This window comes from Trachinotus anak, unplaced genomic scaffold (genome assembly GCF_046630095.1).
Source record: "Trachinotus anak isolate AG129_WGS33_773 ecotype Australia unplaced genomic scaffold, CSIRO_AGI_Tana_v1 ptg000002l, whole genome shotgun sequence".
Lineage (NCBI taxonomy): Eukaryota > Metazoa > Chordata > Actinopteri > Carangiformes > Carangidae > Trachinotus > Trachinotus anak.
In genome coordinates, this window is record NW_027273853.1 from 23,355,865 (window position 1) to 23,379,911 (window position 24,047).

Consider the following 24,047-nt stretch of genomic DNA (forward strand, 5'->3'; position numbering starts at 1 on the left):
TATTTCCATTTCTCCTGTGCTCTCACAAGAGCAAAATTTAATAAAGCCCAGAAATTTAAGTGCAATTTCCCCATTCTGTGGATATATGTAGCTCCTGGTCACCAACAGTGGCCTTGAAATTACTGCTTTTATGAAGTGAGCACAAACACTGGTGTTAGAATTAGAAGCTGGTTTTCTTTATTTCCAGTCGTGGATTTATAACGGCCTTGTCTGTGTATTTGAATTTAGAGAACTTAACGGCGTCTGCTCACAAACGCTGCCCTACCGGAGGCGGTGAACCTCAGGCTTGGAGGTTCCTCGCTGGTCTGCTGCCTGGCAATGATAGCTTAACGAATGTCAAAACAAATAGTCGGCGCTGCAGAGTGGCTCCCTGGCAGGAAATGCATGTCTCCCTATTTATTTTCCTTCTATCTTTCACTTACACATGTCTGGAGGGTGTGTTTTGACTGTATGCAAGCTGATGGGGATTTTTGTCTTGGAGGGTGGAGTATGCCAGAGATGTGGTGGTCCTGCCCACTTGGGGGATGTTGTGAAACCCAAGAGCACTGCACTCCTTCAGCGGGGACTGATTCGTCAAGCCCCCCTGGGGGACACCAGGGGAATGTTTTTTTTTTCTGTCATCAAACTACCATTATACAGCTGTAAAATTCAGATTCTTATTGCACATATGGCATTATCAGACAGGGGACACTAAAAAACACTATATATGCACATTGTGTCACAGGTTTTTTTGTCAGATTCGCCAGCCTTTTAGACTTTAGACAACCACCGCGTCTTAAATTATATTCTGAAACCGTCGTCCACCAGCCTTCATTACATCTGTTTACTTTTGGGTTATGAGTAAATTGTATGTAACCTAAGACATCCAAAATCCATTGCCTGATGAAATGAGTGCTCCACCACACATTTAGATAAGATGAAGAATGTCCCTCTCAGCCCGGGCCGCGCTGCCAGCCTGACCTCAAGTCAGCAAATGTTGTCAGAGTCTGGCAGGGAGAGGTTTTGTGTCCAAACCATTCCAAGTCTTCGAGCTGTCTTCAGATGCATTAAAGGACCACAACTGTGTGTTTGCAAGTTTTAGCTGCAAATTATCTATACTGTGCATTTTTGCATTTTTTGCTGATTTTCTATATCATATGTAAATACATGGAAACCACTGGCTGCCTGGAAAGATAATCACATTTCTAAAATACAGCAGCATGTCCTGCACAGAATAATCAGCTGTGATTTAAAGTAGGAATTATTTGTAGTAAATGGGCTAAATGGGTAAAAACCACTGGTATGGTGCTTTAAATGTGCAGGAGTATCTCTTGCTCTCAAAAAATACTGATGCAAGACATACAGTAGACAAACTGAAGTACATGTGTGTGCAGGCAGAATGATGTACTAACTGAACTGTGGTTGTAGAGGGACTAAAGCTGATTTGTAGCTGTTATATTTATCATTCAAGTGACCAGTAAATCATAAAAAGACTAATTCAGTTACTAGGATTTGAGGGGATTTATCTGAGGGAAAATTGTTGCATAATTTCTCAGAGATATATGGCTTTACCTCTTCTCAGCACTGGAAACACTTCAGGATGTAAAATAACTTCAAGTCAAAAGACAAATGACTGAAGAGATGGTCCTCTCTTATTTATTCCTGCCTCTCTGACACAATTAGCCAGCTCCTTCAGCCAAAGTAAAGAGAAGGGAGCTGGATGTAAACTCTGAGGAATGTGCAAGCTCTCCTATAAATGTGACGCCAGCTTATAAAGAAATTGGGAATAAACTCACACAAGCAGAAACTGTTCTGCGCTGGACTCTGGTAAAAGTCAAAGCTAATTTATTCCCTGAGTGACGAACGCTGGCTCATAATATTATTGCTTCGATGAAAACAGGTCAGAGCCACTATTCTCACAAAGCAGAGGGCAGGACTGATGTCACAGGGAGCATGCAGAGTACCTCCAGAGGCTGAGACAGATTGAAATTGAATTGATTATTAACACTTTGTAATTTGTAAACTGAGGTTAAGATAGAATAGAAGCACTTGTATTTATTTATAAGATGTTTGGTGTTTTTGACAAAGATATACAGATGACATTTATGGAAATAAGTGCATACATATGTACAGTGTCTCGAGATACACATACACATTTTATACATGTTAAAAAGTTTATAGAATTTACATTTTGAAATGTAAATTTAAACACACACCTTGATGTCTAAATTTTTCTGATAATCCCTACTTTGTTTTTATACTAAAGTCTGATTATTGTTTTCGTGTTGCAATGACAGTTGAGTTTATGGGCTGAAAACTCATAAATAGACCTGACCCATGGCATGATTTATATAACTTGTTTATACTTCAGCTGTTTGTGACCCTGTGCTGTTATAGGTGCTTTTTGTGTTTATACTTCTTTTGATAAATGTTATTTTCTCTTTTAAATTAAATGAATATGAAGGCGAAAAGCAGCCAGTCGTAGAAGCTTCTAGCTGTTTTTGGATCTATGTTTTCTTTGTCATAAATCTGTGAAGGGTTTTTAAAATGCAAAATATGTAAATAATGTGATAATGTGTGGACCCACCTTTCCTGTCTTGATCGTTAGTCCATTCCCTGTTGATATATATTTTTGTAAATCACTTTAGCTGAGAAATATGAGAAAAAATTTGGCCCTCTTATTGTATTGTTATTAAGATTGGCTTTAGTCTTGTATCATAGCATCTGGATTCGGCCTGGCTGAATTTACTGGCTGGTTTGATCTGGTTTCAGTCACAGGTGATCTGTGTAACATGTCGACATGAACCCAGATGAGTCTCAGCAAAGTGACTGCGAGCTGAGGTCTTTCAGCGCTCAGGAATGCCTTGCTCCTGGAAAAAACAAACAAAAGACAAACAAACAGAATGAAAACAAACTTTAAAAGCACGAATGCGCTGCTTTCACTTTTTGATTTTAAACTTCATGGGATAAATGTTCCGCAGATTCAAGTGACATTCATAATTGGTGCTTTTAGAGAAAATAAACGCTGGTTGTTTTTGTGTTTCGTGGCTAGCCAAAGTTTGAAGACATTTCAATAGATTAAATTAGACCCGAGGGTCCCTTTAAGCATCGTGATGTCATGTTTCTGCCCTCTGAAGTGGCACATTTTGGCCTCTCAGGCTTTGCTTTGGATGTGTTGGACTATGTTCAGTCACATTAAGTCTGAAATGAATGATAATTAGTTCAGCTCAATCATATTTTGAAGATGATGAGTGCTGCAGAAGACTGACAAACTGGCAGTGCATGTTTTTTTTTTTCATTAAAAGTGAAGCTGTAGAACTTTCCAGGTGGCTCGTATGACATATTGGCTGCAGCACTTAGAGAATTAGTCTGACTGATGGGCCCAAAGGTGACCAAGCCCTCCGACTTCACAAACCCATGAAGCATTGTGGCAGGAATTTCAAGCAGAGGACCACAGTGAACTTTTCACATTTTCTCCTCAGCATGAGCCAGTGTGCGAGGTCATCTTAGAAGTCCAATAAGACAACCCCCCTGCTACTTAAGAGCACCTCTATTTATTTTTATTTTTTCTCCTGTGGCGCTGTGCAGCCGCAGGTAACTGCCACTGACCCTAGAGCGAACCAAAGCTATGCATGGTGTGCATGGCAGGTGGTGTGGCTCTGGGTGGAGTTGGTGGGAGATAGGCTTTGGTTAGTGGTAACATAATTCCTCCAATAAGAAGAAATAGAAGAACCATACTTCCTGTCCTTTTTTGAAAACCTCCCTGTTGAGTGCAGTGTGTCTGCTCCTGAGGGCTGCTGGGTTCAATGAAACTCAACTTTCCTGCATGAGGAGGAAGTTTGGTCTTTAATTCAAGCAAGAAAGGGCCAATACGTTTTGTTAACAGGAATATCAAATATTAATCCTAATACGATTTTATTTAAACTATGTTTTCACAACGGATAAATTGCCAAAGATCAGAGAAACACGCTGACCAGCAGTGGCAGTGGTCTTAATTCAATTAAACATCAGGTAATTGGCTTTTATGCGTTTGTCCTAATTGAAAAGAAATGTAATCTCAATAATCGCTCACGTCTTTTCTCTTGAAAAAAAAAAGTATTACTTTGCAAACATCGGACCCAAAACCTTCATTTGAAAGAGCAGAGGCTATTACACTACAGTTTGTGGACGACATGCGCCAAAGTATCGAACAGCGCTGACATTAGATTCACTCATTGGCCGCAAATGATGAACAGTTGAGGAGATATAGCGACAAATAGGTATAAATGTGAAGCAACTGAATATCGTATGAAAAAATGTGTATTTTGTGTCTTTGTTTGTAAAAATATCAGGACTTCAACATTTCTTCATTTAAAATCCTGTTAATATCCTGCTGCGATTTACTTCTGAAACATGCGGGCATGTGTTAATAACGGCTAAATTATATCATTTAGGATTCATGGAATTAAAAAAAAAAGAAAAGAAGAAAATACGAAATGAGCTTCATAGATATATGATGTAACTATTATGCGCCTAACATATTTTCTGTAAGCAGGCTATGTTTTTACTGAATTAAAAAAAACGAAAAAACAAAAACGTTTTTCCCATGAAAAATCCAAATCTATTTGCTTTTGTGGACAAATCTGTACATTTTAAATTAATCATATAACGCCTGTACAGGAATGAGGTTGAACAAATCTGTATATTAAAAAAAATCAGTAAATCAGTTTGTCTTATCTAATGGTCATAGAATAAACATGAAAATAAAATTAAGAACATAGAGGAATTTTCATACATATTTTCATATAGCATATATAGGCTATATTTTACACATTTTGCTGTTCACTTTATTCCGGCTCCATCCAAGTTAACTGTCTAAAAAGTAAATGCATGAATAGCAGAGATCAGAGTGTCCAAAGACTCAGATTAAATCCCATCTGCAGTCACAGCTTGTAGCTGCGGATAAATCACTTCCTCGTTCTGAATGTCTAAACATGCTGTAAATTACAGTCACTTTTGATCGTTTCCTCTCAGAGTCGTTGTGGATCTAGAATCACTTCAAACTGCTGCTTGGTTTGGTTTTCAGTGCGTGGGAGGAGTTGGGTGCTGTTTCATATTCAGGGAGGAGGGAGGGGGGCTCCTCCAGGATCTCCTTCTCTTTGGGGCTATAAAAACGTTGTGCCTTCAAGACAGAGCAAATTAACTCCATTGGCAAATTATTGCGCCGCGACGCGTTGTTCCGATAATCGGTGCGCGACAGCGATTAGTTTCTGTCTTTATGGTGACATCTGATTAAAGCGGAGCGGATCTGGGTGAAGAGGATGGAGTACATGGAGGATAAGTTTGCCTTGAAAAGTCAAGCGATGAAGGCCAGCGAGTACTACATGGACCAAGTCATGGAGAGCCTGGACAGCGCGCAGTACTTCACCAAGTCTTCCCCGAAGTGCGTGCAGGCCTTCGGGCTTCAGAGCGGCGAACATCGCTCCTCGCCCTGTGGAGAACAAAACGGTGCGTAAAAACTTGTGTTGTGTAACTCTGACCTGTTTTTTTTTTTTTTTTTTTGCATCAGCACTACCGGTTTTGGAAGAGGGAGCTGGTCCGCATCTGTGTGCGAATTCAAGAGAAAATAAAAAACTTCAATTTAAGGAAATTCACAATCCAGTCGTTTCTTTCCTTTTTTTTTGTCCAAATCTTTTCAGATGCGTCATTTATATGGCGTTCAATTATTCTCATTAGATGTAATTTATTTTATAATTGTTGTAATTGTAATTATGTTTTTGCCATTTTCAAAATATTGAAAATTGTTGTTTTTGATTCCACATTTAGTTCAATATGAGAAAACTTTAAGGAGCATTTTAAATTGTCAGCAGCAAGTCATCTGCACAGTCTAGTCCACACTTGGAGCCTATTGATTTACGTAACGTAATGTTATGGAAAAGTGTAAAATATCTCATAATTAATTTGTCACTTGTTTCTTCCAGCCAGTTACGTTGTGCCAAAAACAGACGAGGACACTTTGCACTCGGACCTCGGGAGGTCGATGGACAGCTGCTGCACTCTGCGGGCCTCTCCGGTGACCACGGGCCAGGAGAAAACGGACCTGGACGACATGGGGGACAAGTGCGACAGTAACGTGTCCAGCAGCAAGAAGAGGAGACACCGGACAACCTTCACCAGCGCGCAGCTGGAGGAGCTAGAGAAAGTGTTTCAGAAAACTCACTATCCAGATGTTTATGTGAGGGAACAGCTGGCCATGAGGACGGAATTAACAGAGGCCAGAGTGCAGGTACAATTTATCACCGGACCCTTATTTTCTTGAAGTTTCACTTTTGGGAGAGGCGAAGCCATAATAAAAAAAGAAGGGATGACACATAAATGTGGAGCAATAAAACATATACACAAATAAATTTTAAAAAATGATATTAAAGCACCCCATATTTATTAGTGAAAACAAGTCTTGATTGAAATCATTATTTTTTACTTTTTTTTAATTTAATGCTGCTACAGTCTCCTTCCGACAGATTATTTCCCAGACTTTTTGTACACTTCTTCTTGTTTTTTTTTTTTTTTTGTTTTTGTTTTTGTAGACACCAGGTGATATTTTGTGGAAACATTTGTTTTGTTTTATTTAATTTATTTTTTTCTCCGACCAGGTGTGGTTTCAGAACAGAAGAGCAAAGTGGAGGAAAAGAGAGCGCTACGGGCAGATCCAACAAGCCAAAACTCACTTCGCAGCCACCTACGATTTATCAGTGTTACCGAGGACCGACAGCTACACACAGGCAAGTTTTACCCGGCGTTTTTTTTCAAGAATTACGCTTTTTATTGCCCGTGTGAACAACTGAGGGGAATTTATAGCTGTTTGTCAAAAGCATATTGGATGCGCAGGGCGCGTAACGGTGCGTAATGCGCTCACAGAGGCCCGAGTCCTCTCCTCTAAACTAGTAATTTAAGGTAACTCACAACAAATTGCACAAACCGGTCCATAGGTTATTGCTGCACAATTAATCACTCATTATGAAACCCATATTCAGAAAGGAGCCTGAACACTGATTAGAGAGGCTGTGAGGTGTCATGGCTGAATGAATGGCCTAATATCAGATTTCATGTTCGCTGAACATTTATCTTGCAGTTTGGACAAAGGTCAGGTACAAGATGAGGTGAGAGGAGATGCAGAGTGTCAGTCTGTCCTTTGGGTGGGTGTTCCCTATCAGAAACTGAGATTAGGCCTCTGAGAGCTGTCAAGCCTGCTATGGCTTTGCAGAGATGGAAGTATGCAGGCAGCAGCTTCTCAGAGGAGTGAGCATTCATATTTTAAGTTTAAAGAAAGCAGCTTTGTTGAATCTCAAAGAGGCAGAATTGCGAGAAAAAAAAAAAAAAAAGGCAGACGAAGTTGGAGTCACAGCTCTGCTATACCCTGGCCCAAGACCAGGTCAGAAATCTGTTGGACTGTCTCTTATTTTCCTCACACATGTTTCTGATAGATAGCCCTGGATACCCATGCCCTCTCTTCCAGCTGATCCAGATTACTGTCATTAAATGGACCGCCCTACAAGTAACTGTGTTGGCAGTGGGTATTTATGTCTCCCTAAACACAGTGGACATGGATTACATTCTTTTTGGGTTTTAAAGAGTTTGCTTTTCCCTTTGTTAACTGTGAGGTTTTTTGGCCATTGTTGCTGCTTTCTGGGGCAAGAGATTGAAGTTGCGCTTATGGATGGCACATGTTGTCAGGAAAGGCATCGGCCAAGCTGATTCTCATGCCACAACCACAATTCTGTGCTACAAAGGAAGTTTATCTAACTGTCACAGAGGACTTTTATTCCTTAGCAAGCCACAGCGGGCTTGTGGTGTTTTTTGTAAGCTATGTTTTGGCCAAAAGGTGTTGTCCTTTTGCTGAGCAATCGCTGCAGTTTTCAGAATTTTCTGAACACACTGCAGGTATATTTGTTTATTGTGAAAATACATGGACCGGTTATAATGGAGAAAGCTGTAGCTGCACGTTTCACTAACTTTATTTTGAGCGAATGAATTTGCATGCCTCTCACATACATGGGCCCGTCCTCTCAGTTTGATTGAGATCTTGGCAAATGAGACCAAACGAACTCATTTTAATGTGATGGGGCTGTCAGAGTGGAGCCTGTATTTCACATTACAGACGGACATGCTGTTCTTTGGAGCAATGCTTCTGCCTAAAGAATCAGTCATGTGGTGTTTTTATTGTGTGTTGACCAGATGGGTTTATATCTCCTCTCTGTCTTCTCTGGACTGACTGTCTTCTCTGCTCTCTGACCGCCTGATGAAACAGCAGCCGCATGCATAATAATGAATTTTAGAAAAATGTGAAATTTCTTTGGATTTATTTAAATTCAAAATGACCACAAAAAAAAACATATTTTCTCCTTCACCTCTGTTGGTATATGCGAATAGATTTGGTTTCATTTGTCCATGTTATGAGATTGTCTCTTAGATTTCAGCCTCCACCCCAAAACAATGATTTTATGATATTTTAAAAATTAAACAGTGACATTTTTTTTTTCCTAGAAAATGTTTCACTGCTACACAGCATAATCCACATGCATCACTGTCAACAGATCATAGGGACTGTTAATCAACATTTATGGAACGACTGATATCTCAAACCTGAGAAAATAAAACCAAAACTTACTGAATGACCAGATTTTTTTTTCTTTCTTTTTTTTGTAATATGGATGAAACAACCCTTTTTCTTTTGGAAAATTTCCAATATCTGTATAAGACATTTGCATTTTTGTCCTCTTATCATTATATTACTCTATTTCAACAGAGGCATTCCATGTATCTTTAACACACACTCAGTAACCACAACAATATATTTTTTAAGATATGTAGATATGTTTGGTTTATTCTTTTTCTCTGTGGCTTCCTAACGGTGCACTTGGTTTGCAGCATAGACAATGAAAGAGATTTAGTTCAGAAACATGTGTTTTTTATTTTCAGTGCTGTCTGCAGAAGTTAAACATTCCTATAAACTACATTTATACTGTGTGACAAAATAATCTCAACTCAACAGGTCAGTTTACTGGCTTTTCCAGAGCTTTTGACTGTATGTCTTGATCTTCATCAGTTATCAGGTGTCAACACATATATGTTACAAATTACATGTATTTGTGGGCCTATATTCATCCATCTATACAGCTACATTTACACGTTATTATATGTGTGTGAATTGTATGTATCCCAGTGGACATGAAAGTCGTTCGCCCCAGTATCTAACACCATCTTTACCCAACAGATCCCCAACAACCTGTGGCCGAGTCCGGCTTCTGGTGGCTCTGTGGTCTCCTCCTGCATGCTGCCCCGAGGCTCCCCGCCCTGCGTCACTTCCTACTCACACTCCCCCCGCTCAGCCGGCGGTGCCGCCGACCACGGCTACGTGGGGTTTCCTAATCAGCAGAACCAGTTCGGCCACGTCTCCCTTAACAACTTCTTCAGCGCAGACTCTCTCCTTACGCCGGCTGCCAACGGTCACCACGCCTTCGAGACCAAGCCTGAGTTTGAGAGGCGCTCGTCCAGCATCGCTGTGCTGCGCATGAAGGCCAAGGAGCACACTGCCAACATCTCCTGGGCCATGTGATCAGGGTCTCTGGAAAGTCTGGAAAATGTATGGAAAAGTAATTTTTAAGAAAATGTGGGGATTGCACAAAGAGTCTGATATCATATTCAGAAAAAAGCTCAGAGTCACTCACAGTATAAATCTGTCATCTACAGACTAAATGTCACCTTTTTGTTGTTGCCCAATTTCACAGTCATAACGCCCTGCATCATATTTAACTCATAACCAAGAGCAGAAGTGGAATATGTGTCACGGTTTGTGGTTTTCTGCATATTCTAAGTCAATAAGCTCAAGCTAGTAACAAAAAATTTAAATAGCCATGATGTTGTGTGACAGATAATCAGCTGTGTTTCTGGTCTGAGGCAGATCTGCAGTGCGGCAGGCTGCTATTATCCTTAAAATACTGAGACAGCCAAGTTTTGAAAGGTGGAGGCAGTCGAAACCTTCATGTGGCTTAACTGAAGCAATACATTCATATCACTCAGACTTTCAGGGTAATGTCCATTGAAGTGTTTCGCAGCCCACAGATTGTCTTTTCTGTGAGACCAGAGGATTGATGAACCCTCATGATCTGCGGAGGTGAGAGCTGTGATGTGAATAAGCTTTCTTTGTTGTTGTCCTCAGTGCTTCCTCATTATTGAGACAGAAAAAGGTGGAAGGCAGATGAAGCAAAAAACACTAAAGGCTCCAGTGGGATTCAGTCCCATTGTGGGTAAATGTGGATCCTGAGGGAGGGGTTCCCAAACCACTACCGTATTTCTAAGCACTGTGAAAAAAGCTTTCTTTTACCTGCGCCGTTCATCTTCCTCCCTCGTTCCAGCTCAGGACTGAGGATGAGCAGTGTGGAGACAAACTGACTTGACGTACTAACGTGTCTGTGTGCTTTGCAGCAAAGCTCTGTAATCTGTCGCCTGCCTCTGTGCTGTATCACAGGTACATGATGCAAGCAGAGGAGGCCGATTTTAATATTGTGTTTGTATTATAAATTTATCTGGTGAAAGCATAATAAATGACTCTCACTTGATTCCAGTATGACTGAACCTTTCTTAAAGATTAAAGATGAAATGGTAAGGCTGGTGATAATCCTTGTTTTTCTTATTGTCAACAAATCCCACAAAAACATCCTGCTAACAAGCCTGATATATCTTATTCCTCTGTCCCATAGAGCCTGTATCAGAAACCATTAGCATCACTGAGGCGCTCCTTTGCACTTGGTGACATTTTTCTTCATTATGGTCAATGTAGTTTGTCTTTAGTAAATCCCACATATACTGTTCTGCTGTTGGAAATACTCACCAGGGCACCAAATGTGTATGAATCCGCTGCTGAAAATAGTCCCAACGTACCACTGACTCCTGTTTGCATAATGTTCACTAAAAACTGTAGTTTCCAGCTGTTTGAGGAAGATTTTTTTAATGCCTCCGCACAAGCAGCAGTCCAATATGTCTGGCGTCCCTCCGTCGGTCTGTCCCATTCTCTTGAACACGATATCTCAGGAATGTCCTGAGGGAATTCCTTCAAATATGGCACAAACGTTCACTTGGACTCGAGAAAGAACATATTAGATTTTGGTGGTCAAAGGTCAAATTCACTGTGACCTCACAAAACAGATTTTTGACCATAACTCAAAAATTCATATGCTAATTATGACACAAAACAGAAATGTCCGATAGGATAAAATGATGGCTTGATGACATTTTATATCCAAAGTCAACTTCACTGTGACATCATAATGTTCTGCAAATATACTTAAAACATTTTCATTAACATTTTCTACTTATACTATGAGTGTGGTAGTAAAAAATGTAACTTTCTGGTTTCAACCTGTTTAAGATTTTCATTGTCAGTAGTAGCTAATGGTCTTGGGACTGAATGCCAGGTACGGGCCGGGGAAGTCGGAAAATACTGAAAAACGGATTAGTGCATTGTTGGTGCATATGTATATTATATATGTTGCTCTATCCTTCAAGACAATTACAATCATACATTCCCTTTTTCCTTTCTTTCCATTTACTTTTCTCTCTGTCAACAGATCCCATGAAGAAACCAAAACAAACTGTGTTTGTCTGTGTCTCAGTACTTTGACTTTTCCACCTCCGTCTTTGGCTCTCAAATGCAAACCCACTGGTTCCTACTGAAGACGTACAGAACCAGTCAAATACACTTTCCCATTGACTTGAATGAGAAAGTGAAAGTGAAAAGAGAAACTTTTGACTGGTTCTGTAATTCTTTAAATTCATTTCTTTTTATTTTTTTTAAAGTCTCAGTATTTTCAGATGGTCACTGTAGTTTTTTTTTTTTTTTTCAGAAAAGTTACTCAAACAAGAGTAAATAAAGCATTTGTTGGGGACTATTTTTGGCTGAGAATTTACATCAGGATGGTGTATGTGTGATTGATTCAAAATAAACTGCAGTTCCCTTCTTCATGATAAAGAAGAAACATGTCACCCAGTGTTTGGTTCACTGATGTGATTTCAATAGTTTTTGATGCATTGGGCTATGATCTACAGACCGTAGTATAATGAACCTTATCCTTTAAAGCCTAAATTAGGCCTGACCCTTGCAGTCTGCAGACAGTCATCTCATCTCATTAAACACAGTTCATGTCTTCATTCATCAATAGTCGCTGTTTCCATGTGGCCCCAGCACTTCATGCTCCTCCTAAAACACACAACCCTCGTTCTTTAATCTGTGACGCTGTCATGTAATTGGGAGCATATCTTCCTCTATCCCCTCCGTTTCCCCGCTGATGTCATCCTTTTGTTTTGCTCTGAGATCACAGTCACAGCAGTGGAAAGCATCTTAGGGAAACCCTGTCTATAGGAACGGTGGGCTTGATTCAATTAGGACCGTAACCTGTGTCAGATGCTTCGGTTTGGAAACAAGTTTGTTTCCTTCGGGTACTTCCTGGTTGCTGCTATTCAAAAAGCACAAACCCGAGTTTGTTATCTCCACGCATCATAACACACTGGCTTTGATCCTGGAGTGTCCATGGAAACAATGTTGGATGTTTTCCCTCATGGTGCAGTGAGAGGTTTCTTATTTTTGACTTTAAGCTAAGGCAAATTTTGTAATCAATGCAGCATGGTTATGTATATATGATTTTATTTTTATTTTTATAAGCCTATGCTAAATTTATAATGTAAATTAAGCAGTGGGTGTGTAAGACAGCCTTGTTAGCCATCTGATTAAACACTGTATATTTTACACATTTTCAATTGTAAACCTAGTTGCAGCTTTACTTTTTGGTGAGAGGTTGCCTCTTCAATAGTTACTGTTCATAGGATGTAACTATATGAGTTCAAACACTTTAAATTTCACCAGTAATTGTCACAAAATCTTAAAACCTAAGGATATTACTTTAGGTCATCCTACATACAGGCCATAAATTTGGGGCGTGTCTCTTGCTGAATCCGCTGACATGATGTTGCCAGTCACTTTGTCACTGATACTTAAAACGTGTGCATTCGAGCACCAGTTGGTGGATGGTCTTGCAATGCAGTAAAACCTTTGTTACTGCTCTGCCTCACATTTTTAATTGCAATGCATGACAAACTGTCCTTGGCTTCCACTACCTTGTTGAATAGTCATGCCACATTGTATGTTTATAGTCATAACCTGTACAGGGTGGGCTCAACATTCCAGAGGACGCTGGCAAATAGTTTCAATTCATGTAGAAGTTTTCCACATCGTTTTAACAAATCTTAAAGCCCCTGAACCAACATCTAAAACTAGGTCAATGTGTGTCACTGAATGCCAGTAAATTTGCAAGACGTTACTGGCAACTTTTGCTGACGTGTCTTAGAAAGCCTTCCTCACTGGGACACATCAGCATCTGTCATTCATTCAAACGGTTAAAAAAAAAACCCACCTGATTTGATTTGGGCGGCCATGAGTAGAAGAGTAGCAGAGTGACATGTGCTGCTTCGGGCTCACGGAAGACCAGACAGGCTGCTGCATTCTAGTCCATCTGTAAAGGTTTCACTGTGCATGAAGGGAGACTCGCCAGGAGGGCATTACAGTAGTCGAGGCGAGAGATAACCATGAGATTGTTATCTCTGAGTGTGACGCTGTTATAGCAGCTGAAAAGCTCTCAGTGGGAATGTGTGTGAGTGAATGATTGGGTGAAATCATTGTCACTGGAGATTCATACTAACGTTTAACACTTTTGTTTAACCATCACCAAAATCTTTTCCCAACGTTGAACAGGCAGCTTTAGTTGGTTTGACTTAACTGCACTTTAACCTTCACGCTAATTGTTTTTGATGATGTTTTTATGTTACAGAGAAAAAAGTCCCTTTGTTTGCAGATATCCTTCCTCATATTCATGTTGTTATGTGGCTCCACCCACTGGGTCTTACCTCATCCCTCTCCCTCTGATAAACATGCCTGTAACTAAAACTCCAATTTTCTCTTTTATAATCATCATCTTTTTTTTCCCACCGTCTCTGTGCCCCTGCTGCCCTCTCCTCCTCATCATCTTCATCTCTGTGCACAGCGGCGGTCATCACACTGGACAACCAGAGACTGATGGTCATGCAACTAGGCCGGCACACATGTGGGCAAGTGTGTGTGTGTGTTTGTGTGTGTGTGTGTGTGTGTGTGTGTGTGTGTGTGTGTCTGTTGATACAGAGAGAGAGAGTGTGTGTGAGTGAGAGAGCTCCTGCAGACCAGATCCATCAACAGCTCCAATGGGTTTGACCCTTCCAGGTTAACCGCAGCCATTAATATAAGAGCTTCCCTCCCCTGCCTCCCTACTTCCCGCACTACCTCACGCAGGGGAGGACAGGCCTATGTGTGTATGTATATCTGTGCTACACACACACACACACACACACATGGCTGTTGACATGAAGAAATAGAGCCAGATCAAACGCTCTGGCGGCTGAAAAATGGAGTTGGCGGTCACGTATGTTCCACAGCAGAGATCTACACTTGCTGTCTGTCCACTGTTGTTATTCTAATCACTCAACACTGATGTTCTACTTCTTCTTCTGCGTTGGAATGGATGGACCATTAAGCACAGTTATTTCTCATAAGCCTGGCTCAGTGTAATATTGGAGTTTCTTCAGAGGTCATTTAATATGAGACACTCTTGTCAGACTGTGGCGGAGGCAAACTTCGTGAACTGAGGATTCACACGTTGTACAAACATAGATGGTTTACATCCTGCATCTATTTTACTCTTCAATCAATGAAACAGACAAGTCAGGCTGCCGTGTCAGAAACGAGGACTTGATCTTGTCTTCTGGAAGAGCTGAGCTGACTTAAGACTTTAAAAAAAAAACCCATAATCAGTTTTGACCTGATGAAATCCTGCAGCAGTAAAATATAAATACGACAGCAGAAGGCAGACCTTGTGTGTTAAATTATTATCATTATATGACTCACAGTTTGGCTGCATTATGAAACGAAGAACTCCATGTTTTTGTTCATGTTTGGCATGTTTCAGAGCACATTAATACTTCACCTCGCTGTAGCACACACTGTAGAGCTCACATGCAACTTCCTGCTTTTAGTCACTAGTGGTCACACGGTTGTTTTTCTTTCTCTTTGATACATTTTGCAATATTGAAAATCAAGTTGTACCGAGAGGCAACTTGCTCCAACTTTTGTGATTTCATTAAAGTTCTGGTGAAAGGCATCAAAGAAACCTGGCCTCAGCTGTGTAAAAAACACTGCAGTGTTAAGATAAGTTTGAACAGACACAGACACTTTATCTGAACTTGCAGCTTATGAAAGCTTCAGACTTCAGCTAGATGTTTTCCAGAAGATTTAAAACTACTCTCATTGAAATATATAAAGTTATATATCTTTCTCCAGTGACGATCATATTGCCCCATTCTTTAATGAAAACGCCCTTGTCCTCATCTTTATCCACCTCTGTTGTACATGGAGGACCAGGGGATGGGATAAGCTCTTGTCCGGTCTTATTTCAAACTCTGGAAGCCAACTGTGTGAAATTTAATCTTAAGTGAAAGTCAAAAAATCTCGATAGTTTGCCTTCTAAAGCTCAGAAGTGGTCAGATGTGCTGCAGAGACTCGATGCATGCTACATAAATGAAGTCAGTCAGTCAGTGAGCAAAGGTCCCTTACTGAACTGTTGTCAAAAAAACATTCACAGGCCTCAGGACGTATGAAGAGCTGGTTATTTTTTCATTACTGACAGTGTAATGTTGATATAATGCAGCCACAGCGGTATCTGAATGTGTCCACACATTGGACACATTCAGACGTCAAACACATACGGCTCATATCAGAACTTTTACCCTCATCTATGTTTAATCCATCAAATATTTTGCTGTTTTATAATATTATCCATTTGTTTTTATTGATTTATATTTTTATTAGTACTGGCTGTTCGTGCCACCATGTTTAGTGGGAGAAAAAAGGGTTTGAATATACTGATAAATACTTCTGGTTTCTCCTTGGAAAACTGCTGCACCCAGGTAGTTTTAGCTCCTGTGTTTTTAAACCCCACTTTACACTCACAATAATTAGATTCCAGTCAGAGACGCTTAACTGTTAAGAAAGTGATCAGTTGTAGTGAGTGGTTATAAAGCTGGGTTCGGTTGAAAATGCTTTTGCTCTTTGAAGGAGCTCTTAGTGAATCCAAGCAGCGATGTATGATACAGTAGAGTACAATAGAGTACTCTGAAAACCTAAAGTAATTTTTTTTTCTCTTTTTATTCCTCATTTCCTGGCTTGGGTTTGAAAGTCAAACACAGGCTGGTACAATTGAGGAGATGTCCTGGAGTGACTGTGGTGCAACTCCAGAATTCAAAACCACCATCAGTTGGCAGTTGGCTCTGGCTTTTTAATGCTGCAACCTTGCACCCAATTTTGTTTCCTTTTTATTCAATTATATGTCCTGTTGCTCTGACATTGTTGTCAAAGCTCCTCAAAATCTACAAGTGCCTAATAGCTCAGAGGAATCAGGGTGTGCAGCCAAAAACGCCTTTCAGGAGGTCCCTTATTCTCAGCGCGGGGAGGAAGTGGTCCACAGCAGGCCCGGGGCGGCTTACGAGAGGCTATTAGAGGCCTGCGGCAGGATGCCTCACAAATCCAATTAGGAAGAGCTGGGACTGGATCTGGACTGTCTGCTGCTGCCTGTCAGTCAGAGCAGGAGAGAGCAGGTGTCCAGTTACCAGAGATGTGGAACATAAAGTAAGTCTGTGTGTGTGTGTGTCAGAGTGAGTTTGTCTTTTGCTTGGAGTGTATTTATGTGCATCCTATGTGTTTTTGTGTATAAAGTATATTGTTCATGTTGTGCGTGCGTGTGTGTGTGTGTATATCCCCAAACACACACAGGTCAAGTGTTAGCAGTGTTACTGTGGGAAAACTGCAGGCTGGGTCCCTTGGTAAATGTAGTCCAATCCAGCGTAACCAATGGAGAATCTAACAGACTATTACCTAATCACTGATGTCATGTCTCTGCTCTACATGAGGTTTGACTGACATCACTTCAGACTGCCACTCTTCAGCAGTCAGAGGCTAACGCCGGCTACAGCCTGACACTCTGTGACAGCCTCATTCTGAGACTTGCTGCCAGGCATCATAATAATAATAATAATAATAATAATAATAATAAATCCTTTATTTGAATAGGTCGTCTCATTGAGATCAGGATCTCTTTTTCAAGAGGGACCTGTGTACAAAAATAAACACGTACAGTTTATACATAGACAGACACACATAAATTCATTGGCATTATAAACTGATACACAGATAATTCACGGACATACATTATAAAGTATATTTTCACATTTAAGAAAAGCACGTGCAAGTGTGATTGTGAATACATAAGTTCAACCTTTTCAAATGTTCCAGTGAAATAAGAGAATGTTACTTCATATTGTTTTGGAGCTCATTCTGCTTGTTTGCAGCGAAGTATTTGAAACTACAATGTGACCTGACACTGTAAGTGCTGTATTTTAATGTAACCAGAGAGCAGAGATAACGAGGCAGTTTTTTTTCCCAGCAGAGCCATATAGATAAACAACATGCAATGCTGCTCCCTTCTGTTTGTTGAGGGGGACCGTCCTACCTTTTCATTCAGGATGCTGTGGTGAGGGAGTGAAGTGTCACCTGTGATGAAGTGCAGGGCGCACTGATACACAGAGTCAACATGCCTCCGTGTGGTGGGACAAGCTGGCATATGTACAACATCACCATAATGAAGAGCAGACAGAACTGTAGACTGTACAGTGGTCGTTCGACTAGCAGAAGAGAAACATGATTGGTTTCTATACAAAAATCACATTTTATACCTTCGGTTTGCTTGATAGCAAACTGACATTTGAGTCAATTAACAAACAAATTCCTCTACCTAGTATGAAAGGTGGAATATTACTAATCACAAACATGACTCACATACGTCTATCTTGGAAGCTTGAACGAGATTCTTAATGTGTCAGTGGAAGTTGTTTCATTTTTGCTTTGATATAGTCAAGCACAGTTATGAAATTTGCATGCCAGCATGTTGGCTTCTGCATGCAGTTTACAACAGTGCTGCTGCTCATCATCATCATCACATGGATCAATCCTGATGATGTGAGCTATGTAGCTTACTTTGTTCACTACCTTTAGCACTTGGTCTGCCTTAAAGAAGGAAGGAAAGTTTTGCTTTTGATCCTCCTTGGTTGTAGCAATCATGATAAGACTCTAGCAGCAAACCTTAAATTTTTTTAATGTTTGTGGTTGCAGGGGCATCAGGCATCCACATTAAACATTAAACAAAGCAAATTACTGAATGTGGAAAAATCTATTATCAGACTTTAATAATTGGTATGGCCAGAGGCGGGTAAGATTGCACCTCTCCTGTTCCCTTTGAAAGTAGTGCTGACTGTTTGGTAAGAGTGGAGAATCCATTGGAGCTTTTAATGAAAGGAAAAATCATAGAGGGATATGCTACTCAAAATCAATATATTTAAATCAATATATTTATGTATCTCAATTTCACAACTTTCCAGGACAGACAGACATGCAGTAGATGTTGTGTATAGAATAGAACGAGATAGTAAATTCAGGATGACAAACTTATAGATAGATTGTAAACATATGCAAAAGTGGGAAACAATCAAAAACTTTGCAAGGAGCCTGAATATACTCTCAAAGTCAGATGGTTTTTCTTTTTAATCCATGTCACTGAACATTTTTTAACTCTGGAGGCTTTTATAAAACGAAATTGCATCTGCAATTTGTATGGATTTGGGCAAAGAGAATGGCCTGGTTGACCTGGTCTGATGGCAGATGGTAAACCAAAACACCACAACGTTGTGATGTGTGCTGGATTGCCAGTAACACTTTCCCTATACTGCTCCTCTTCTCCCACAAGTTTCTCATCAAGTCATAATGCACCATCGCCCGCTTTGTTGATGCCACTTTGAGGCATAGGTCTGCTGCTATTTTCCATTGCCTTCCTGGAGATGGAGCCCACTGCAGTTGAAGTGGATTCATAATCAGGCTGTGCTGATGGAAACACAGCTCCTGCTGAAGCAAAATAAACTGACTCTGGACCTCGAAATGGGATTTCAGTCAGTCTACTTTGATGGAGACATATCTGAGTCAGGCACCATCTCTTTGACTTAACTTGACAGTTAGCTATTTGCAATGTCAAACTGATCAATACCAGGATTTGTAATTCCTAAGTGTGAATGTGTTATTAACTGTAAAAAGCTGCTTTGATAATGCTAGACTAAATGTTAGAACTGAATGTACAAATAAGGATAAACCAGTGAAAATACTGTGTTCAGACAAACTGCTGAGGCAAATAAAAAACAGATGCTGTGAGAAAGCAGTGCATCAATAACAAATAATTAAACATCTAAAATATCATTTAACTAAAATCACCACAGGGGCAATAAATTCCCATTTTAAATTTTATTATTTATGGTTATTTTATTTTATCTTTGAAAACTAAAGGACACACACAAACACCTGCACACACTGGCACAGTGAGTCATCTGTCAGCAGAGGAGTGTCCTGTTGGCCCCGACAGCTGCCTCACTCAGGAATAGTCAGATGAGGTACAACCCCTGCAGAATGATGATGTTTATGCAGGCAGAAATCAGTCAACAATGATCAAGAAACAAACACGGTCATCACACAACACTAATGTGACTTGTGTGATGGTTAGGTTGACCTAACCTTTGGACAGGCCATAATATGTGGTACACACGGGTTGGTTTTCTGTGGGAATGTGAACATCTCTGCCCATTGGTGTTTGAATTGTGTAGTGCAAAGTTTGAGAAATGCAGATGACATGTTTTAGACACTTTTTATGTGAGGATTCTTCACAGTGGATTGAATTGGATGCACACGTGTCACATTGTCAAGTGAAAATATTTAGCAGTAAGCTGCACAATGGCATAATAAAGCTACTGTATATTAGGAGAAAAAAGGAACTGGGAGCTACATTTGAAGTTAAACAGGGCTATCCTGCTGCACGCCATCAGCCTTTCTATTAATGAATCAAAACTTTGGAATGACACGCACCCTGAATGACACTGAGGTGAAACAACAGCAAACTCCACCCCTCACCTGACTCAGCTCAGTTTGTTGTTCTTCGTTGCTACAGGGAGGCACACAGACTGAAAGACAGACAGTTTGGTCTGAAGGTGAATCTGGCTAACAACTGCTCTGAGTGAGTCCAGCTACAGGAGAGAAGAGTGGAAAACTACTGCGCTGCTGCTTCAACCTGCCAACCCTCTGCATGCTGAAGGTGAGTTTGACCCAAAAAAAAAAAGAACTGGGCTCAAAGTGAAAGTACATTTCAGTGAAGTTAATAGAGGAGGGATGGGAGCCATGACTTACTGTACTTTTTGTCTGCTGTGTTTTCAGCTTCACTCAAAGACGAAATGGACTTCAGGTCAGAGGAGGATCTCTGCTGTCTGCTCTGTCGTGACATCTTCAGAGATCCTGTTCTTCTGTCCTGTAGCCACAGCTTCTGTGAGGACTGTCTGAAGAGCTGGTGGAGAGAGGGAGAAACACAATTCTGTCCGGTTTGTAATAGAAGAGTTTCAAAGGCCGTCTTACAGGAGCGAGGTCAGAGATCGTCAGAGGCTCTCTGCAGTCCGCACAAGGAGAAACTCAAACTCTTCTGTCTGGACCATCGGCAGTCAGTCAAACCCATTGATGAAGTTGCACAACAATGCAAGGAGGAACTTCAGGAAACTCTGGACCCCTTGAGGGAGAAGTTGAGGGTTTTTAGACAAATGAAAGGGAAGTTTGATGAAATAGCAGCACAAATTAAGATCCAGGCCTGGCAGACAGAGAGGCAGATTAAGGAGCAGTTTGCGAAGCTTCACCAGTTTCTAGTAGAGGAAGAGGAGGCCAGGATGGCTGCACTGAGAGAAGAAGAGAAACAGAAGAGTCGTATGGTGAAGGTGAAGATAGACGTTCTGAGCAAAGAGATAGCGGCTCTTTCAGCCACAGTCAGAACCGCAGAGTACGAGCTGAGAGCTGAGGACATGTCCTTCTTGTGCAACTACAAGGCTGTAGTAGAAAGTGTCAGGCAATTCCCCCTGCTGGATGATTCAGAGCTGGTCTCAGGAGCTCTGATAAACGAGTCCAAACACCTGGGCAACCTGACCTTCAACATCTGGAACAAGATGAAGGATATGGTCTCCTACACGCCCGTGGTTCTGGATCCAAACACTGCTGAACCAGGACTCGTCCTGTCTGAAGATCTGACCCGTGTGAGACGAGGACAGAAGCAGCAGCTTCCTGACAATCCAGAGAGGTTTGATACTCACTCGTCTGTCCTGGGATCTGAGGGCTTCGACTCAGGGACTCACAGCTGGGACGTCGAGGTTGGAGACAGTACAGACTGCTTGGGTGTGTTAGCAGAGTCTGTCCATAGAAAGGGAGACATACTGTCTGGATTATGGGTAATATGGTTCTGTGGAGGTAAATACTCAGCATGGTCACCCTCGGCTCCAGTCACTGATCTCCCAGTGCAGAGGAGGTTCCAGAGGATCAGAGTCAGTTTGGACTGGGACAGAGGAAAGCTGTCATTTTCTGATCCTGACACGAACACGCACATACACACCTTCACACACACGTTCACTGAGAAGCTGTTTCCATACATTGAAACTCTGTATAAGCTCCCAGTGAAGATCTTACCACTGAAGGTCTCTGTGACAGTGGAACAGAGATGATTATATATTTAAAGTTCAATTTAACCACTTAAACTGCACCTGTCCTTCTACACACTCATTATTCTAAAAGTATGTTCATTTTTTTTAAAGCTATCACTACGGCTGGGCAATATGGCCTACATCACATATATATTTTAAAATTCTGTTTTATATATTTTGAATTCTCCTTGACAGCGCTTCATATAAGCACAATTTAACCCTTTGGTGCATAAAATCACACCAGTATGATGATTCTAGTAGTCCCTGCACCGTTTCTATTTCACTCATTTCCTGATCTTTATGTTCGGTTTGTTTGGCCAGTTTTTATTTCTATTGATACTGTGTCATTTAAAATTATTATTGAATTTTTAATAAATAATTATTACTTTTCTGAGAGCCCCCCCCCAAAAAACCTCCAAAACATGAATCAATAACTACAATAACTACATGTTTGAACAGCCAATCCTCATTTATATACGACAACCTTATTTTATTCATTTATTTTATTTTATTTTATTTATCTATTTTATTCTAGTCCACATTATATGGACTCCAAACATGAAAAGTGATCTATGTTTATTATACGATATGATATGAATTGTTAGTTTTGATGTTTAAAAAAATAAAATAAATAATAATAATATATATACTTAAAATCATACACACATATTGAATTATCCAAAATATATAAACACATTTTCTATTTGATGTAATAAAGCAAAGATGTTTCTGTCTATAACTGTTTTCATTCTTCCATCCTCTACAACAACAAAATCAAAAGTTTATTTCAGTTTAAACATTTAAATTCATCATAAATGCTGTTAATAATTGACCTAATTTAATCATTGTTTTTTTTAAAAGAGTGGAACAGAGGGACAAATAGCCTGGTAACACTTTGGACTAGTGTGACAGTTAAGACCTGAAGTGAAATCTTTAAACCTTGATGTACCACAGAAGGTCTGTATGTTTTTGGATTTTCAACAGCCACTCATTTGATTGACTTCAAACTTCATGTGTGTGCTGCCAAAGGAAGACCAAAGGAAGTGTAATGTGAAGAAAAAATGACCTTAAATGTGAGTTACAATTAGAGAACCATTCATCCAATGACTTCACAGTTGACTTTCTTGAGTCCTCAGCAATAAACCTGTGAAGTTTGAAGTCGATTGGATGTGAGGCTGTCGAGAAAAACCAAATACAGACAGAGAGTCGTTAGCTTCTAAGCTACGAAACTGTCCCCCAGTAGCTCCTGTCCCTTTCCTCTGCTGACAGTACTAAAAGGTTTAAGGAACTCACACTGTGCAGAAGTGATAAAGGACTAGGAGTATGGATTGTCCTCTGCCTGCAGTCAGGTCAGAGTCCCAGCAGGGAGGAGCTGTACAGGGAGAAGATTAGGAGTGTATGGTCTCTCTTAACCGGCTGTAATGACTCTGCCTGGGAACAGACAACTCATTACTGCTGCTGTTGGAACAGTCTCTCAGATTTCAGGTGTATATCAAGGTCAAAATACTGTATGTGCATGATAGTAGGACAATAGTTTAAAGACAGATATTAGCCTTCATAATTTAACTGGAATTCACTTCGCACTTGTCTTCATGAAATCAGAAAATGACCAGAAATGATTACCTTTAATAACAGCTTTGATATTGTTATTGTATATGTAAATATGTGTATATGTGAACTGGAAGATACTATTTTTTTAAATCAATATAATGGTTACAGTTCACTTAGTGTGCCTATAATTTAGTCTTATTTTAAGTTTTTAATTTACAAAAGTGAACAGGTAAATGAAAAGCAAAGTTATTATTTTTGGACAGTTTCAAATTCAGGTTAAAATTCAAATAATCAAAAGTTGGGTTTATATCTTTTTCTATTGTTTTCATTTTTATAAAGAGAAAGAAAATTAAAATGTGATTCAGTTTAAGATAAGGTCAAAGGACAATAACACACAAAATGTGTCAGAAATCACAGTTTGTCCCACAAGAGTGTCACATCTGCTTCAAGAGGAAAACATCAAAAAACACAGCGCAGGATATGAAAAGCTTCGTTTTCCAGCAGCAGAAATGGGACCACAGAGAGACAGTACTCGCTGAGCTGTAATCCTGTTGGCCCCACAGAGATGAATGTCTCCCCCACATGAAGGCTGACAGGGAGGGAGGTCTCTCCTGCTGTGCGGTGGCCAAACCAAACTGCAGCCCGGCTCCTTGGTAGCCCTGCAGAGGCCCATATATCTGACATGACTGTATTTGGCTTATATCTCCAGGTAGTTCATATATGCCATAAATATACACGGGAGCACGTGCACACAGGCAGGAGGACACAAGTTTGTGTATATCATGACTCACTTTAAGGTAATA

The 24,047-nt window shown here is 40.3% G+C and overlaps 3 protein-coding genes across 4 annotated transcripts in view; all 3 read left to right on the top strand.

Moving 5' to 3' along the window:
• The window catches only part of lrriq1 (leucine-rich repeats and IQ motif containing 1), a 38,732-nt gene extending 34,673 nt beyond the window's left edge, over nt 1-4,059 (top strand). For both annotated transcript variants that reach the window (XM_071457033.1, XM_071457059.1), the window contains one exon: nt 229-4,059. In XM_071457033.1, the coding sequence (XP_071313134.1) occupies nt 229-277 (49 nt within the window). In that variant the 3' untranslated portion in view covers nt 278-4,059. The remainder of the gene's footprint in view (nt 1-228) is intronic.
• A 653-nt stretch (nt 4,060-4,712) lies between these two features.
• alx1 (ALX homeobox 1) lies at nt 4,713-10,629 on the top strand. The gene is made up of 4 exons (XM_071457071.1): nt 4,713-5,466; nt 5,940-6,244; nt 6,612-6,740; nt 9,233-10,629. Exons 1-4 carry the CDS (start codon nt 5,280-5,282, stop codon nt 9,572-9,574), a joined length of 963 nt encoding a protein of 320 aa, XP_071313172.1. The 5' UTR covers nt 4,713-5,279; the 3' UTR covers nt 9,575-10,629.
• Nucleotides 10,630-19,404: 8,775 nt separating this feature from the next.
• On the top strand, nt 19,405-22,262 carry LOC139627244 (nuclear factor 7, ovary-like). Its single transcript, XM_071488013.1, has 2 exons — nt 19,405-20,276; nt 20,396-22,262. Exon 2 carries the CDS (start codon nt 20,413-20,415, stop codon nt 21,712-21,714), a length of 1,302 nt encoding a protein of 433 aa, XP_071344114.1. The 5' UTR covers nt 19,405-20,276; nt 20,396-20,412; the 3' UTR covers nt 21,715-22,262.
• Nucleotides 22,263-24,047: the final 1,785 nt, after the last annotated feature.